General features: G+C 45.4%; 1 protein-coding gene across 1 annotated transcript in view; it reads left to right on the top strand.

The window, feature by feature from the left end:
* The window catches only part of ADAMTS2 (ADAM metallopeptidase with thrombospondin type 1 motif 2), a 236,069-nt gene that overhangs the window by 175,866 nt on the left and 42,026 nt on the right, over window positions 1-18,177 (top strand). The window contains exons 4-5 of the mRNA XM_019535184.1: window positions 4,378-4,461; window positions 17,731-17,887. Coding sequence (XP_019390729.1) covers window positions 4,378-4,461; window positions 17,731-17,887 — 241 coding nt within the window. The remainder of the gene's footprint in view (window positions 1-4,377; window positions 4,462-17,730; window positions 17,888-18,177) is intronic.

The raw sequence follows: 18,177 nt of genomic DNA, 5'->3' as shown, positions 1-18,177 counted from the left end.
TTCATTGTTTAAGAAGAGTTTGAACTAATGAGAGAAGCTGTTTGTTTTCTGATGGGGTGAAAAATGCTGATAAATGCTGCCTGGGCCTGGCCACACCCCCATCAGCTCAGCCCTGTGGAAGGGAAGGGAGGGCTGCTCTAGCACTCCCGGGCTTCTAGCCTGAGCCACTGCAGGCATGTGCCTACATTTCTGGGATGTCTGTGCAGTTACAAAGTGATTCAGCATAGCCAGGTTAGACTAACCTGCAAAGACTGAATCAATTCAGGCTCAGGCTTTTTGAATGTCTGTCCCTAGCTTTAGTTATTTTCTGATGGCTTTTGATGGTCTGTGTTCAGTGAGTTTGAGGGGGCAGTGGTTTGTTTTATTTATGCGTGTGTGTGCGCGCACGCATGTAACGTGTGCCATGACATGAATCGGGAAGCTTCTTTACAACTGTACAAATACATCTGTGCATTACTTGCCATAATATGTGTTGCTTTTGTTGAGGGTCATCTCAAAAATACATGGAAACCATTCACTTGGATATCCTGCAAAGTTATCTGCAGCTCCCCTGTCCTATAGCGAGGCCTGCAAAGCTTCAGGCCTGTTGTTGTTATTTATTTATATTGCAGTATTGCTCAAAAGCCCCCGTCAGGATTAGAGCTTCTTTGTGGTGAGCACTTTAAAAACCTATCAGTGTTTCCTGAAGCTAATATAAACAGAGCATAGTGCATCTTTTGCAACTGCTTGGCTTGTTCAGGCTGTGCTCAGCTACAGTCTCTGGTTCAAGCAAGCAAGGGGAGTTGGAAGGGGAAAATAAACACAGCCTATCTCTCTAACAGAGGGCAACCAATTGTGCCAACCTGGCTTTGGAGGAGAAGCATCTATCTGTAATGTATAGCCCAAGACGTCCCATAAGATTAGAACAGAAAAGTCTGGTTTTTAATTAACTTGCCAGTCACTTAAACTATGGAGTTAGATAATAGAAAAATGGTCTGTGACCTTTAGTTGTTTTGTGACTTGTCAGACCTTCCCTCAAAATAATTTGCCCAATCTTGAGTTCTTTGAGATGCCTGAATCCAACATCTTTGCCTTCTCTAAATGCTGAATCACCGTGCACGTCTGAATGCAAAGCCCCAGAGTGCAGGAGCTTTGAGTCGGAGATGCTGTCTGCCTGCTTCCTTTTCCTTAGCACTGCCATCGTTTAAGGACCTGATCCTCGCCAATGTAAAGACAGGCAGGAATCACAGTTCTGATCTCCCTTATGGGGGTATGAACCGGGATGTGTCAAGTAAATGGAATTACATCACTACAAAATCAGTAAGAAATGGACTCAAGTTTACATGCGCTTATCTGGACAGCTAGATACATTGCTTATGTTTTCTATCCGGCTGGCTGTATGTTGAAATGACTCTATTTGCTTTTAATTTAGCTGTTATAAGTTTGAGCAAAGGCCTCGGAGACCCGGAGCTGGTAATGTGTTACGCAGGGTGAATTCCATTAGATAGCACTGCAGTCCTGGTAATGATAAGGCAGGTGGGGTATTAAGGCTCTAGTTGAAGAGAAAATCTTTTCATATCTGCAGTTCTCATAAGCATTTGAGAGCACATCTGTTTCAGTGTTCAGACACTTGGATCTCATTTATAATAGCACATGGAAACAAGCAGATGCCATTTAGCTTATACATGAAAATAAGTATGCATTTATTTCAGTGTGTTGTCTTGTGTAGCCAGTAGCCACCCCCTTATAGCGAATCAAGGCAAACAGTGCCAAAAAATTGTTAATAGATCAGACTGAAAATTTCCTGATGGAAACTTTTGCTGTTGACAAATGCCATTTTGTATGGAAATGTGTCAGTTGCAACAAAATTATGTTTCAGGAAAAAAATGAAAACAAGTATTTGGTAGGTCAGCACATTCCCTTTAGACCTTAGCAGAAAGTTTTGATGTTTTTAATTTCAAATTTTTTTTTCATTCCAAAATTTATTTTGTATTTTAAATAGTAAAGTTCAGAAATCAGAACGAAACATTTTAATTTCATTGTAATTGAATTTTTTCATTTACCTGAAATAATTTTTTTTTTTTGAATATGTTGTTCTAGGGGATCTTTCAGAGTATCTGGGGATTTTCCCCCCATTTGGAACAAAAACAAATTTTGAAACATTGGGAGTTTCCCATTGGGCAGACGTACAACAAGCTCTAGGATGTATATGGGTAGACATTTCCCACACGGGAGTAAAAAGTCCATAATTTCAAAGTTATAGTTCCTACAACTGTAACCCGGTCACTCTCTGTATGTCTGTCTGAAGCGCCAGACGCAGCAGCACGCCGTGTTACCTGATTCATGCCCGGCAAGATGTCACATGCCCGCGATACAGGGTTGTGCAGGGTTTCTCCTTCATCAGAGCAGGCAGAGCGGGAGTTTCCGAGCATGAACTGTCAAGCAGTGTTGCAGTATTATTCTGTCAGGATTTTCACGCCAAGTTTTATTTTGGCACATAGTTGTGATACAGTTGCTATATTATTCTACTATTGTTAGAAAAGACTGAGGCTTGGTTCTGGAAAGCAGTGAGAAGGAGTCTGTGACCATACAGATTATAAATTATGAACTAAGGAAATGCTTATTTACATGTCATATATATTATCCCCTGTGCACAGAGGCTTTATACGGAACATAGTGCATATTTCAGATCATTATCAGTGACGCATGTATTCTTTTTCCAATGCACAAAGAGGCAAATTAGTACCTCTGCATCAAGATAATGCCCTTGAGTGGGTGGCGTAAAGAGCCCAAAGCAATGCTAGCACACAAGTTTTGCTCGGAGTAAATGATTTGTTTAAAGGCAAGTGTATGAATATAGCCTAGCACGTAATCAGCCTTTATAAAAGTCTCTGGAAGGAAAGCCACACCTTTCAAATAAAGGAGGTTAAATTCACATCTTGGCACCAATAAGTAACCAGACTTTCACAGGGCAATGAGCAGCAAGCGGATCTCAATCACTGCCTGGGAAATGGTCAGGTGCTTGCAACTTGGGAAAATTAGGTGCCTAAGCTTGAATTTGGAAGCATAATGTCAAGATATTATTTCTGTAAGTAGTACCCAGCATGCAGGAAAACTCCCAATTAATATTTAATGATTTTTTTTTTTTAACTTGCACTAAAGAATCTGTGCAAGAGGCAAGAACTGTTGCGGTGATATCTTTTATGGGCCCAACTGCATGGCTGGGATAGACCTAGAGAAAGAAGTGAAACTGTAGGATAGCACGGTACCCTTCCTCAGGTCTCACCCAAATACCTATCCTAACCATACATAAAAGACATCACCTGCAAAAATTCTTGTTTCTCACTTATTTCCTGGACCATGATGGCAGCGACATCAATTCAACCCTACCACTGCAGCATCTAATTATTTCTCTGGAGCTCAGAAGTGATTTGTGCTTTGATGTAGTCCCCTAAGGAGCTACACCCATTGATACAAATCCAATGTTTTCGCAATCTTGTTTTTAATAAAATTATACTTAAACTTATGAACTTCTTTGTGATTTATATATTTCTCATAATTAGAAAAGATGACATGCGAAGGATTCTTTGTCTCCAGCTCATGAAACAGTGTAGCTCAGAGTCATGATTTACTGGAAGAAAATGATCAGGGCAAAGACAGAAGGGAACATCCTTGCCTTCCAGATATTTATTTATGTATTTGTTCCGATTTCTAAAGTAAAAAAAAATAAAAGACATTTTCAAGCACATGAGTTGGCCATAATGATCTTGCATGCCTCTCATCATAGATTAGCCAAATCAGTGTCTTTAACAGTTTATCTTTTCTGCAGCTGCTTGGAGTGTTAGTTCTTGTTTGTTCCTGGTATGTCTGTATTTCATGCCATTAAAATATTCCTAGCTCTCTTTTTGGTGCACCTAAATGGTTTGCCTCTGTTCATGAGTAACACAAAAATATGTCATAGTTGTTAGGACTTTGTAGGTTTTTCTCTGCTTGTATAGTTTGAGATTGGATTAGTGTTGACGCACAGTTGTGCCAACATGGTGCTGTACTGGGTTTCTCATCCTTGGGAGTATTTCAGTCAATTATTACCCAAATCAAAAAAGTTCTTGTGCTTGTGTTTAAGTTCATTCCTGTTCAGGACAGCACATAACCATCTGCTTAAATGCTCATTGACTTCAAGAACTTTCCTGATTGAAGTCCATATGGAGTCTCTATAGAAGGGCCCCATAATTTCAGGAGAAAGTCTTCTCTCACTTCAACAGAAATACTTCTTTTTTACTAATGAGCACAGATGATCTATATCTGGGAGACGGTGTATAAGAAGGTTATGTTTCATCATTACTACCATAATTACTTATTGACGGGGTCATTATTAAACATGTCAATGCTCTCTTGCAGGTTAATGAAATCTACCACGATGAATCCTTAGGTGCTCACATTAACGTTGTCTTAGTGAGGATAATCCTGCTGAGCTACGGGAAAGTAAGTAAAGGCTCATTTAAATAATGGAGCTCAAAGTCTCTGAGAAATTTTAATGAACTATATGATTCATTTGTGAAATATGATACCGTAGTTTAATATATTTTCAACTATATATATAAACTGTAGATGCACTGCCCTTATATGTCTATGAATGTAACATTAACGTATGATAGAGAGCTTATGTTTGTACTTGTCGTTTATCATACATACTTCATGCTGGCAAATAGTTGAGATTTAGTAAATGTTTTCCCCCTACTTATGTCAGTATAAGTTAGCACTTTGGTTTGGCAGTATGACGACCTAGTCTGTTTGGAATAACTCCTGGCAAGTTTTGTGGGTGGTGACCCCTTTGGCCACTAGAGGGATGCAATATGGACTATTTGCATGAATGCATATAAGCAGGAATACATGGCTATACCAATATAATAATTGCATTGTGGGTTTATTCCACACACTGCTGAACCCTGACTCTGACCCAACAAATCCTTTAAGCTTGTGCTTAACTTTTAATGGGACTACACACATGCTCAAAGTTAAATACGTGCATTTCTGACCTGGAGCCAGGGAGCTCAGCACTAGGTTGAATCAAACCCACATTAAGAATTACAGATGTTCCTTTCTGTTCTCTTGCTGTTTCCATGGTCTTCCAAGATCTTCCCTTGCTGTTTCCATGGAAAGGAGCTGTTTTCAGGCAAACCTCCAGGAAAGGACACTGAGATGGCAAATGGGCTTGGAAGTGAAGCGCTTTTAACGTATTTAGTACTTTTACCCCATTTTTTTGCCTAACCAACATCTAATTCCATGGAAACAGGAGCAGAGTTATAACAACGTTTTTAACTTTCATTGGTTGGGGATGAGCATTGCCAAAGCCTCTTGCACTCAGTGGTGCCCACAGCTGCTCCAGGTAGAACCAGAAAACACGGCTTCCCTTTGTGTGAGCGCTGACGCTCTTCCGTGGTGCCCAGCCTGCGGTGGGACAGGTAGTCTAAATAGTGTCCGCAAAAAGGAGGGTCAAATCGGGGGTGGAAACGGCTTCCCTGGAGCTGCACCCAGTAGACTGGTGCTGATTTACAGGAGCGAAGGAGTAAGCTCACGGAGAGGCAGGAGGCCCTGTGGTCTAGTTGGGCAATGCCACTGCCCCGCTGCTTGGCCTTCCCCTTTCCGACTGAGCTGCTCTGTAGATGGAAGCAGTGATTCTCTCTCTCTCCTGTCTCCCAAGGGGGCATAATATTTTTAAATTGCTTTGGGACAAGTGAGGTGATGTAAAAATGGTGAGCTAAGAGGAAAAGAGTTTGCACCTGCCACCTTGTAAAACAATTTCCATGGTCCATACACTTAGGGACGGGAAAGCTGAGATCCAACATAACTAGAGGGTGTAAGGACTGCTCTGGGGAGTGGCTTGGAGCTGGACTCCGATGCCACGTTCACCATGAGGAGCACCATACCTCTGCTTCACGTCACAGCCGCCTCACACCATTCTGGAAGCGTAAAAAACAAACATTAAGTCAATGAAATTACACCGTAATTTCCACCCCCTCCGCCGAGTGGGGCTGTGAAAATGTGGCTGTTGCTGTCGTGCACCCCAGGACCCGAGATCCTGAGCAAAGTGCCAGGGAGACCCCCCAGGGCATCCTCCCCACCTCACGGCCAGAGCTGATGCACATAGAGCTGGGATGGGTGGGCAGGGATTGCTTCCCCCGCGGTATAGCTGAGCCCCCTGCCTCTGCAGACAGATGCTTTGTCTCCTCCCATCCAACTTATTTCACCAACACTAAAATGTTACTTGTGAAATAAAATAAAAGGGCTTTTTAGGACAAATGGGACATGTACAGGCTGAGACCACGTTGGGTAAAATGGCCTATTTGGCTTCGTTCTCTGAAATATCATCCCAGCAGCTGCTTTGAGTAAACTATTGCTTAAGAAACCTTAGAGTTGATATCTTCAGGCTTGTTTGCTCTATTCCAAGCAATTTATATGTATTGTCACCCGTGCCATATCACTAATCATCACAATTGTATTATGGCTCAGTAATTGATGGTGTGTAGCTGTAGGAGAGAGACACCGTCTTTCTTTTGAGCTTGCAAGAGAGCTCTGAGCTATTGCAAGCTCCCCTTTCTGCCCCCCAAAACCAGCTTTTTACTGTATTGTTTTTTAAAGAGGATTATTTTATTTCATACAATATGTCATTTCTTGGTGAGGATAATATGGACAATACTTTAGGTTGCATAGCAACCAGCTTTTCAATAGCAGTTATCTGAAGGCACCGCGGTCACTGAAGTGCACTTGTTTTTAATATTTTAAAATAAACACAGCTGTAAATGCAAGTTCCTTGAAATTTTTATTAATTAGATGAGTAGAGGCTCCATGTGAGAGCGAGAGAAAATTGCTCTATTATGTTAATATTTTGAAACTATCTAATGAGTTGAATTTGAAGTATCAGGGAGCCTGATTGAACTAACATGTTCCTTGCACCTAAATTATCATTTCTGCGCATAAACTGAGCATGAGAGAGGCAATGTTTGGTTTTTTCCCAGAAGGATCAGGGCTAGCTGGCTTTCAGATCTCATCTGAAGGAGGGTGGCACACAGTTGCCCCACTCCTGGAGAAATCAGGGAGCAGGTTGTGGCTCAGAAGTGGGTCTGCATGGCACGGTGCAGACATACTCGAGAGCTAGCTTGTTCCCTACTCCCCGTTAATCTGCCAGCAGCTGGTGACTGCCCTCCTCTGTGCCGCACCAGCCGATGCTTCTTGGGGCACGTGGTGGCAAGACTGTGCCCGGGCCCTGCCCCCCCGAGTGGGTCAGGAGGTACTCGCCTGCAAGGGCTGCACTTCACCCTGTGCTGTGAGCCATGGGGCGTTTCGTCCTCACTTCTTCCCCCAGTGGGCACATAGGGCAAACAGTGATCTTCCTCTTTACTGTTGATGTAAAATCAGGTTATTTGGGAGGATGTGCCATTTCAACCGTAACCATAGCACCACGACTGTAATGGGGGCCTCCGGCAAACTGCTCAACAGGATGCATCTTTCCCAATTAATTCTTTCTAATTAAGTTTTTCTCTCTTTTCTCTTGTTATCTGGATTCAGTTTAGTGTGAAAATTCATGCATTTTTTTTTCCTGAAGACATCACTTCCGTATGTAAAGTACAACAGAGAAAATAGAGAGCTTTTGACTGGAGGGATGGGTACTTGAGCTGCCTGTATTTCCACTTTCTGAATGGGTTCTGCGAAAGTAGAACACGTTGCAAAAAAAGAAAATTTAGCTTATTTCTGCCACAAGGGATTTGATCAAGAGGCCAGTTCCAAACTCTGCAAATTACAGATAAATTTGGGGGAAATGTAGTTCAGTATTTTAAATGCATGAACCCGTTAACATGTATTATTTGCTATGAAAGCTCTGCTTCCATCTGCTATTAAGCTCATCATAAATGAAACAGCAACCACCAGACACAGATGCATGGCATGAAAATGGATGAAAACAACTGGCTGTAATAATTCTTAGCAGTTAGATATTATTTTATATTTCCAAAGCACAGCACAAACATGAACTAATTTGTCCTCATAAAACGCCTCTGAGGTAGGTGAGTAAAGATCATTATTCTGATTTTAGTGCTGAGTAACAAAGACGTTAAGTGAATTTTCCAAGGTCACACAAAGTCATTAGTGGGTCTGGGACTACGTGTCATAAATTCCTGGCTTCCGGCCCCATGCTCGGTCCATCAGACAATAGTGACTTTATATAAACGTAGCATGTATGGGGAATATGATGAGGTGGTGTTCAAAACAGCAGGGGGGAGCAAGACATACACTACTTATAACAGGTGTCCCATGCAGAGATGTTAACAAAAAAATTACAACAGATTTTCCCTTGAACTGTTCTGCACGCAGTCCAGAACCTGAGCAAACTCTTGTCCGTGAGCTCATAAGTCGGAAACGACAGCGACGGAGGAAGACCTGGGTGCGTTAGTTGGTAAGAGGATGCCTGTGAGTGCCCAGTCTGTGGCTGTGAAAAGGCAAATGCAGTCGTAAGATGTATCGGGCCTCATTTTTCCAGTAGAGACCAGGAATTATGCCTGCCATTGCACAGGGCTCTCAGGAGATCGCATGATTCTGGTCACCCGTTTTCAGGAAAAGCCGCCGAAAACCTACTGCCCGCTCCACTGCTCCGCTGCCTGCCACCACCCCCAGCTGCTGTGTGCCACACGCAGAGGCTGCCTGTGCCACTAGTGGGGTGCGAGCCACAGGCTAGCCTTTGCTAGTGCGGCAGGATGCGTGCTGGGAGGGAGTAGGCTTGTTTTCAGTTTGGGGGGGAAACGCCAGGGAGAGGAGGACTGAGTAAAGTAAAGGACATTGCAGCCCTGATGCTTTGGAGCAGCCTCCAAGTTGGATCATCGGGGGGGTTGTAAACTCTACCTGGTTTAAATGTGGAGTTTGATTAAAACAAATAGTGTGTCATGGCTGCCGGTGGTAGCAAGGAACTGGGTATGGTGAGACCTATGTGATCCCTTCTAGTCCAAAGTCAATGCTCCCGAGTCACTGGCAGGCTTCCTGTTGGCCTCAGTGGGGGCAGGATTGCAGCCAGTATCCTCCTGCAGTGGTGATCTGTTTGTCCTGCTATCACTGGCCTTTCCACATTGAAGCACTGCGACTCCTGCCCGGCCAGGCAGGCTGGAAAGCAGCCTTTTCCTTGGAGCGGCTTCCTTTGCTCTCCACTCTTCGCGAGAGTAGCTGGGATGGAGCTGCAGAAGGCCACGTCCAACCTGACACCAGCTTCCACTTCTTCGAGTGTAGCACCCCTTCTCCAGTTCCCGTAATTTTGAGCTCAAGAGGAGGACTCAGGCTAGATTCACTTGCCCTCCGCCCAGGCCCTTGAGTTTGCTGCGGGTTTGAATCTGTTGTTCAAGGTGCTGAACACCTGAGACCTCCGCTGCAGGCAGCGGGCTCAGCACGGCCCTAGCAGCAGCTTGCAGAACTGAGGGCCTCCGCCAGACTAGCCAAGTGGATGAGCGCATAGGTTTGTTGTAGAAGCTGCCTAACCTGAAGGGCTTGCAACCCCTGCTCGGATCCCCGCACCGCTGCAGACAGAGCTGCTGGATCAGGGCCTGCAGTATTTGTGTGTCGCACCTCACTTCTCGTGTCGCTGTGTACGGCGGTTTGCATCCCTTCCGGGGTTGGGTATCGGGGGGAGGCAGGGAGGGGAAGGGCATACCCTTCCTCTGGCGGAAATGAAAGAATCGCTCTCATTTTCTGTCAGACTCGTAGCGTGTTATTTCTCAAACGTTTCTGCTGAGACCTCGAGGGGCGCCGCTCTGGCCGATACCAGGCCCCGCTTGGTCTTCCTGCTCCGCTGCTGCTTGTGTGGAATCAGCTCTCAAGCCCCGCTCGCAAGCCACCGCCACCGCAAACCCGTAGAAATCCTTCAAATGCAAAATGTCACTTTGCTGAATGAGCTATTTTTGTTAACGCTGTTCCCATGGACACCAGATACTTCCTTTTATTTATTTTTCACTTGTCTTGTGCAGTCTGACGGAAGGGGATAAATAATCTCATCTAATATGTGGTAAACGGTGGAAATGCCAAGTAGAAATAATTTGAACAGGTTTGTTTTTTTTAGTCGATCTGTTATCCGTTTAAGAAGGGGAAGCACTGATTTCAGATGGGCTCAGGAGCAGGCCCGCTCTTTCACTTTTCTGATCGATAATTGGAAGTGTAACAAGTTGAGCTGTTCCCCTCGTCTGCCAGGAGTCTCTGCCAGTCGGGAGTGACGGAGCCGCGTCGGTTGTTACTCTTGGAGCACCATCTAATGGAGGAGTTTTGAAAGGTCTTTTTTTCTAGCACGCTCCAGACCAGCCAGACTTCCTTGCATTCTTGTCAGCTAGCACCCTCTCATTAGCATCAGAGTGCAATCAACCCAATTATTTAAAATGCCAGTTAAATAAAACCTTCAATTAACCAAAATTTGGTCACGCCCCTGACATCAGCGGCTCCCAGATATTGTCAGTTGGACTGTTCCTGAAAGGTTTGGATAAACTTTTACTAATTTTCTCTCTTTTTTATAATATTCACCTTTACATTTTCCAGTATTCCACATTTTCCAAGTTATTTCTACACTTCCAAGAATATTTTAAGGATTACTGAATCCACTACTGACAGTTTTCATATATTGCTGTTCTTCAGAAATACTGTTTAATGCTGCCAGTAACTCCACCAAACAGGAAACAGGGAGTAAGAGAGAGGCAGGCATCCAGTTCTCCAGACCAAGTCACATAAGCCACTTCCTATTGCTCCACTGTACCTCCCCAGCCCATAAGCAGAGATGGAGGCTGCAGCTCAGCCCTCTTCAGCTGTTGTTTCCACTGAACAAAGGAAGGGCAGAAAGACGAGAAACAGGGAGAGCACGGGAAGAAGAAAGGCATGTTTCTTCTCTCCAGAGCTTGGTCGTCCCCTTGGGTTGCTCCATAGACAGAATTTGGGCTAACAGCTGGCCCAGCTGTCTCTGCTGCTCGTCTCCAGAGACATCCCCTGGTATTAGCTGCAGTACCCCAAGATTTCCTGCTTCTCCAGCTGCAGTGAGAAGGAAAGTTTCTCTTTCCACTGGCAACTTTGGACTCAATCAGCTGAAGAATATTCTCCATTGCTCTGCTGGGAAAGATGTCTTCTAGCCCTCAGCCAGCTGCAGCATCTGTAGCCTCCAGCAGCAGAGGCATGTCCCTAGCCACCAGTAACACCTACCTCTCCACTTGGCATGTGCTACTCTCCTCCACCCTTCTACACTCCCAAACTAAACAGAGATGTACACTTCCTTCACTCAGGGTGTGTCTACACGTTCATTAATGCGCAGTAGTTACTGTGCATTTAGTTTAGTATGTGCTTAATGAAATACTAACTAAATGCGCAGTAACTGCAGTAGTGCCGACACACTTTTTTTTGGTGATGCTTACTATGCGGTAGCCTAACTACACTGTGCAGTAGTGTATTAGCACAGCTTCTGACTGGCACGCTGCTGCGCAGTGTTACTAGGCTACTGCGCAGTAAGCGCCTTGTGTAGACGCGCCCTCAGAGTCCTGATTGTTCTGTTTTCATCTTCCTATTTAGAGTCCCATTCTTTTTGCGTAGGGACTATTTTAATCAACACTTGGGATTACCTGGTTTGGGGAATGCTCGCCTATTGCCTCCAATGGGAAATTGTATAGACTTATGCAGCATCTCTGGCATCTCAGCTTCTGGGACCATCAAATCCTTGCAGGAAGCCTCTATACCATATCTTGCACCCCATCTACTACATCTGCCTTTATCTGCCACAGCACACGACTGATGTCATAAAACCATCCCCATGCTTCTCATGAATTTCCTTCCTTAGTAGGATGGCAGCAATCACTCTAACTTTCTAGAGGTGGCTCCGTAAGCGTAGGAGGGGGACTTGTTGAGGTCTGTGAAGACCATTATTGGTATACGAGGTCTGTGAAGACCATGATGGTATGGGCCAGTTGAGTTTTGGAAGTTCTGACTAATTGCCAAAGAAGCACTCTCTCTAAATTAGGTGGGTTTCTCTTTGCATGATGCAACCCTGTGACCACGAGGGGTGGACCAGTGGATAAATGTCACTCATGCTTGAAGACCTTTGAATACGGTGTAATTGCATCTTACTCTGGGCACTGTGGACTCTGGGACTCTCACGTGGTTATTTCATTTCTCCTTGTTGGCATGGCTCATAGCCTCCCTGCTCACATTTTTGACAAGCATGTACCCCTCCTAGTGAATGTATTTGCCACCGTGTATTTGAGCTTTGACCCTGTAGGAAGAAAAAGGCTGACGCTTTGCTCCTTAAGGTCACTTGTCCAGAGCCATATTGTGTCTGTGGCAAGGTAATAGAGACTGGAAATAGGTAGCACATTTTACAGGTTTTCTAGATTTTTAGTCTTTTCCAGTAGGGTAATTTTCCCCCTGCACTTCACAGACCCAGATCACCCCGTTCCATGTAAACCTGTTTCATGTGTCCCATTCTCTTGAAGGCGAGCTCCTAAACTTACTTGAGTTTTAAGGCACTGAGGTGCATTGGACCCAGCTGCAGGTTTTGCTACTTCAGGGGTGGGCAAAATGCGGCCTGGGGGCCTGCCAGGCCATTCTATCCAAGCCGCGGGACCCTTAAAAAATTTAGAAAATTAATAATTATCTGCCCCTGGCTGCCTGTCACGCGGCCCTCGATGGCTTACCAAAACTCAGCAAGCAGCCCTCTGCCCAAAATAATCACCCGCCCCTGTGCTACGCAGCAGCTGAAGCTTTAGTGACCAACAAGCAGATGCCAACAACGCTAGTAACAGCGGCACACGTTTCAAAACGCTGCGTCTGTTCTCAGTGGCAGAATCCGTGCAGGTCAGAAGTGTGCTATGAGCATCTGTGTCTGATCGTGCCAAGCTTAGCTCTTTTATCCCATGCTGTAGCTGTGCCACGACAATGAGATCCATTTTTTGTTGGCAAGGAATGGCAAATTAGTTACTAATGGTTGGTTGTTTGGAGTTACTACTTCTCCCCACTCTACCTCCATTCCTGCTAGCTGCTATAAAGAAGTTGTTTTGGCAATAGTCAAATAAGTAGTGGGGGATAATGCTGGCCCTTAAACAGAGCAGAGTGCTGCTCCGGCATTTTATCTTCTGTTTCCTGATAATCCCACTTTTATATAAAATATAAGATGGTTTTCATTTGAGAGGAAGCATGAAAGGAGATAATTATGAGAAACAGAATTGCTAGGAAGCATTTTTGCCTGTATAAGTTTTGTTTGAGATTTTTGCCTCTTGCTTCAAAACCTCCTGTGCTTTGTGAAATGTCCTGGGAGGAACGGTCATTGGCTTTTCTGACATGCTTTTCTTTTGGAAGCTTTGGAGAGGAAAGGTCCGGGTGGAGTTGTCCTTTTATCTTTGGACTACACCGATGAATGCCTCAAGGTTCAGGGGCCAAAACATTAGGCCCATAGACATCAATCGGACTATTGCCATCATCTTGAAAAATGGCCGGGACTTCACGGCCTGATTTTCAGTCCGCGCTTGCTTTGAAGTTACCATACAAATATGTGCAGTGGCACGAATTAAACACAGCATAGTCATTTTGCTGTTTTAATAAGGTGGTTAGTCCTCTTTCCAAAGGAAGTTATAACTGGCAGTAGTCAGCTGCGGGATTATAGTTCAAGTCTTGTAATTGCCCCATATCCCTTTTGTGTAAGGCATTCTGGTATCTGAATCCAAACGGCCTGTCTGGCTGGCTTATTCATCTGTTATTGTCAAAACTTGCAGCACTGCAACGGCCTTGCTTTGCCAGAAATCAGTTTGGCAAGCCAGGCTTTTACCTATTCCAGTTGTTTTTCCACGAGCCATTGTGGATTTCCCTTCTCTCTGCACTGCATTAAAGGACATGTCAAATGTATCCCTGGGTCTAAACATAAAACATATTTCTTTTCTTTTACTTCTGGCACAAAACATAGACTTTGCTCTATGTTTACTTCACCTTATGTGATAAAGACTTATAGAAGAGTGCATGCAGCTAAATTGTGGTTGTTCTTGTTGGGGTAACAATGTTGCCTTGGAAACATTAGTTTGGCAAATGGAAGGCCAGAGTTCACATGTGTATTTCTTACAAATTCTGGAAGGCGCAGGATGGGCCAATTAGTCACACACGTTATAGCATCCCACACAGAGTAAGCTTTCATAAGCATTGACAATGAACACTGCCGAATATGCTGTGCCTGAAGGACTTGCAAAAAAGAATATGTTTTTAAAAAAGCAAATGTTGAGTTGAGGTTGGGTTTTAATAGGCCTTTTTGTGTCCAGTCCTTTGCACAACACCTAACACACACTAACTCCTTTTTAATCACTGAAGCAGGAGCTACGCCGTGCAGATAGGATTAGGAGGCTACCCAAGTCACGGAGGCAGCCAGCTGATTTTGTGGGGAGTTTGCAGGGCTGGCCGCTGTATGAGTGGGCTGGTCGTGGTGGGGCCCCACCCATGCCTCTGATTGGTGGAGGGGCCCTGGTGGCCTACTGCGATTGTGAGTTTGCACAACTCACAAAATGGAGCATCGCCCACAAAATTCGTGAAATCCATGGGGAAAAAAAACTTACTGAAAATAAAATACAGGCTTCCCAGAGGGCTTGGCTGCACACCCCACTAGAGAAGGGTGGGGGGTTACCCACGCAGAGGGTCGCCCAGGATAATGGCTGCCCCACCCCTCGCTGTTGATTGGCTACGGGCTGTCCATCATACGGCCCTGCCCCTCGCTACCGAGGGGGAGAGGGGCAGGGCCACATGACAGGCAACCTTCTCAGTTATTTCTCTTTTTATTTTTTCACAAATTTTGTGAATTTGGCGGACTTGGCCTGCTGGTGCAGGCTATGCCGTATTTCATGATTTCCACAAAATCACAATTTCAGCAGGTCACTACACATAAGATAGGAAATACTGCTAAGTGGGTGGGCAGCCACACGTTTCCAGTTGTAGAATGGATTGAAGTAATCTACTGCTGAGGGGAGAATTGTGGGTAACGATGGAAAGGTCCATGCCTGAAAGCAAGCTCACGTAGCCATTGCATTGAACTGGACATCCTGTGGCATTCAAAGGCCCAGTGAAAGATCTCAAACTCTACTGTCTGCACTGGCATGGGCATAATCTTTCCAGTTGCTTGCTCAAACAGCAAGCATCCCCTTGACACGTTTCAGCCAGTTAACTGCCTTCGAAATTCAACGTCGGCTGAACATTTGATAAGTGACCGTACCATCCAGACCTGATTAAATGGAGACATGGAAGCAGATGTCACCTAATGTACTCTCCCAGCAGCCTCACATCCAAATTGAACATGAGACCTGAAGGAACAGAGATTTGTTCAATCCTCCCCTAGAGAATCCTTGACTGAAGGATCTGCCTTCCAGAGGATGAACCAACTCGAGCAATTTATTCAGGGTTCATAGAATCATAGAAGTCAGGTCGAAGGGACCTTGTAGATCTTCAAGTCCGAGCCCCCGCCTGGGTGGGAGAAAAAACTGGGCTCAGATGACTCCAGCCAGGTAGGCATCAAGCCTCTTCTTAAAGACCCCCAGGGTAGGAGCCAGCACCGCTTCCCTTGGAAGCTGGTTCCAGCTCCTAGCTGCCCTGACCGAGAAGTAGTTCTTGCGGATGTCTAATCTAAATCTACTCTCCAATAACTTGTGTCCATTGTTCCTTGTTATGCGGGGGTGGGGGCGGCTAGGGGAAACAGTGTCTCCCCCAAACGCTTCTGGTCCCCCCTAGTGAGTTTATAGACAGTCACCAGGTCCCCCCTCAGCCTTCTCTTGTGAAGGCTGAACAGGTTCAGGTCCCGCAGTCATTCAGTGTAGGGCCTGCCCTGCTGCCCCCTGACCATGCGGGTGGCCTCCTCTGGACCCTCTCCATGTTGTCCACGTCCCTCCTGAAGTGCGGCGCCCAGAACTGGACGCAGTACTCCAGCTGCGGCCTGACCAGTGCTGCATAGAGGGGGAGGATCACCTCCCTGGCTCTACTTGAGATGCACCTGTGGATGCACGACAAGGTCCGGTTAGCCCTGCCAACCGTGACCTCACACTGCCGGCCTATGTTCATCTGGGAGTCAATAATGACTCCAAGATCCCTTTCTGCCTCCGTGCTCTCAGGAAGGGAGTTTCCCATTCTATAAGTGTGCTGCTGGTTTCTACTGCCCACGTGCAGCACCCTGCACTTGTCAGTATTGAAACGCATCCTGTTTATGTCAGCCCACTCCTGTAACCTATCCAGATCTTGTTGCAGTCTTTCCCTCCCTACTAGCGTGCTCACCTCACCCCAAATTTTGGTATCATTAGCGAATTTAAACAGGTTGCTTTTCACCCTGTTGTCCAAATCGCTGATGAAGAAATTGAACAGCGCAGGCCCAAGGACCGAGCCCTGGGGGACTCCACTGCCCACTTCCCCCCAGGTTGAATATGACCCGTCCACCACCACCCTCTGAGTACGACCCTTGAGCCAATCTGCAATCCATCTGACTGGGTAGGCATCAATGCCACAGTCGCCTAGTTTTTTAATGAGGATGGGGTGGGAGATGGTGTCAAAGGCCTTGCTGAAGTCTAGAAAGACTACATCCATGGCGACACCTGCATCCACTGCCTTTGTGACCTGATCATAAAAAACAATCAGGTTGGTCTGACATGACCTGCCCCTAATGAAACCGTGCTGCTTGCCCTTGAGCATCATCCCTGATGCTGGCCCGTCACAGATGTGCTCCTTGAGGAGCTTCTTAAAGCGTTTCCCAAGGATAGAGGTAAGACTGATGGGCTATAGTTGCCCGGGTCCTCTCTCTTCCCTTTTTTAAAGATGGGGACCACGTTAGCTATCTTCCAATCATCTGGCACCTGGCCCGAGCACCACGAGCACTCGTAAAGCTGTGCCAAGGGCCCTGCAATAACCCCAGCTAGCTCCCTCAACACCCTGGGGTGGAGAGCATCTGGACCATCTGGGTTGACAGACAGGCCAGCAACTATTCATGGCAAATGGTATCAAAGATAGATCTGAAAGAATCAGCTTCAACATTTGATCACTGGCCATCATTAGAAGAAGACAGAGCAGTGGGACAGGCGGTATCTCCTTATTACACCTCTATCACAAATTGGGATGACTAGAAGAAAGCTGAGGACTTAAGTACTGCCCATTTAGTTTTTCCTACAAACAACCATCATCAAGGTAACTCTTTTCAGAAAAAAAGACAGAGGGAATAAACCAGGTTTTCTACCACGAGGGACAGTTCAGTGGCAGTTTGCAAATACGAAGTGGGGGGCCTCTTCCTCTTTCTGTGCTCCTGTGCTCTCCTGTCCATCTGTATCCATTTGTTATCTCTTGCCTTCATAATCTGAGACATCTGGGACTGGGGCCGTTCTGTATCGGCTCAGTCCCTTGCCCAGGAGGGTGCAGGTTTATGGGTGATGCTCACAGGCACTGTGATGACACAAAGAGATGGTAACAACATGTGGCACACAAAGTAATACTGCATGTTATTAAATTACTCACACTCTTTGTCCCGCAGCTCATCCAGGCAAGAGAAAATATGTGCGGATGCCATAACTGACATGTATTAGATGTGATATTTTCATGCTGTCTTTGTATAATGCATTTCTCCCTCCATCTGAATGGGGGTTTTGTATAGCGTTTGAGCAAATGCCAGAATATTTCTTCAGAGGGAACACTGTAGGAAAGGCTGACTGACATAAATAATCACTGTGGTCCTTTTCTTCCTGGAATATCTAGTCCATGAGCTTAATAGAGATTGGAAACCCTTCTCAGAGTTTGGAGAACGTATGTCGCTGGGCCTATCTGCAGCAGAAGCCTGACACTGGACACGCAGAATATCACGACCACGCTATTTTTCTCACACGACAGGATTTTGGCCCATCTGGCATGCAAGGTAGGCATATGCCAAGTGGTAGTCACCTGCAACCCTGATGACTACTGCATTGCTTTTCTGTCACCATTTAGACAAAAGTAAAGTTTTGCACTAATAGTTACCTTTCAGCATTGAGTATTTTGCCAAGCACCATTGGACTTCAGATTACCTCGTTTCTGATTCAGTCCCCATTGTGTTGCCATCTCTGTGATATTGGGGTTGTTTAAGGTGATCGGTTTATTGTGCATTGTCTTGACTGTTCTAGAAATGGTCTCGAATAGTCCCAGACGTGCTGTTGGGTAGCTTTTGCC

The sequence above is a fragment of the Crocodylus porosus genome, unplaced genomic scaffold, assembly GCF_001723895.1.
Source record: "Crocodylus porosus isolate Cpor-Errol unplaced genomic scaffold, CroPor_comp1, whole genome shotgun sequence".
Taxonomy (NCBI): Eukaryota; Metazoa; Chordata; order Crocodylia; family Crocodylidae; genus Crocodylus; species Crocodylus porosus.
Note: the sequence above shows the minus strand (reverse complement) of the source record. Positions and strands in the feature narration are given on the sequence as shown.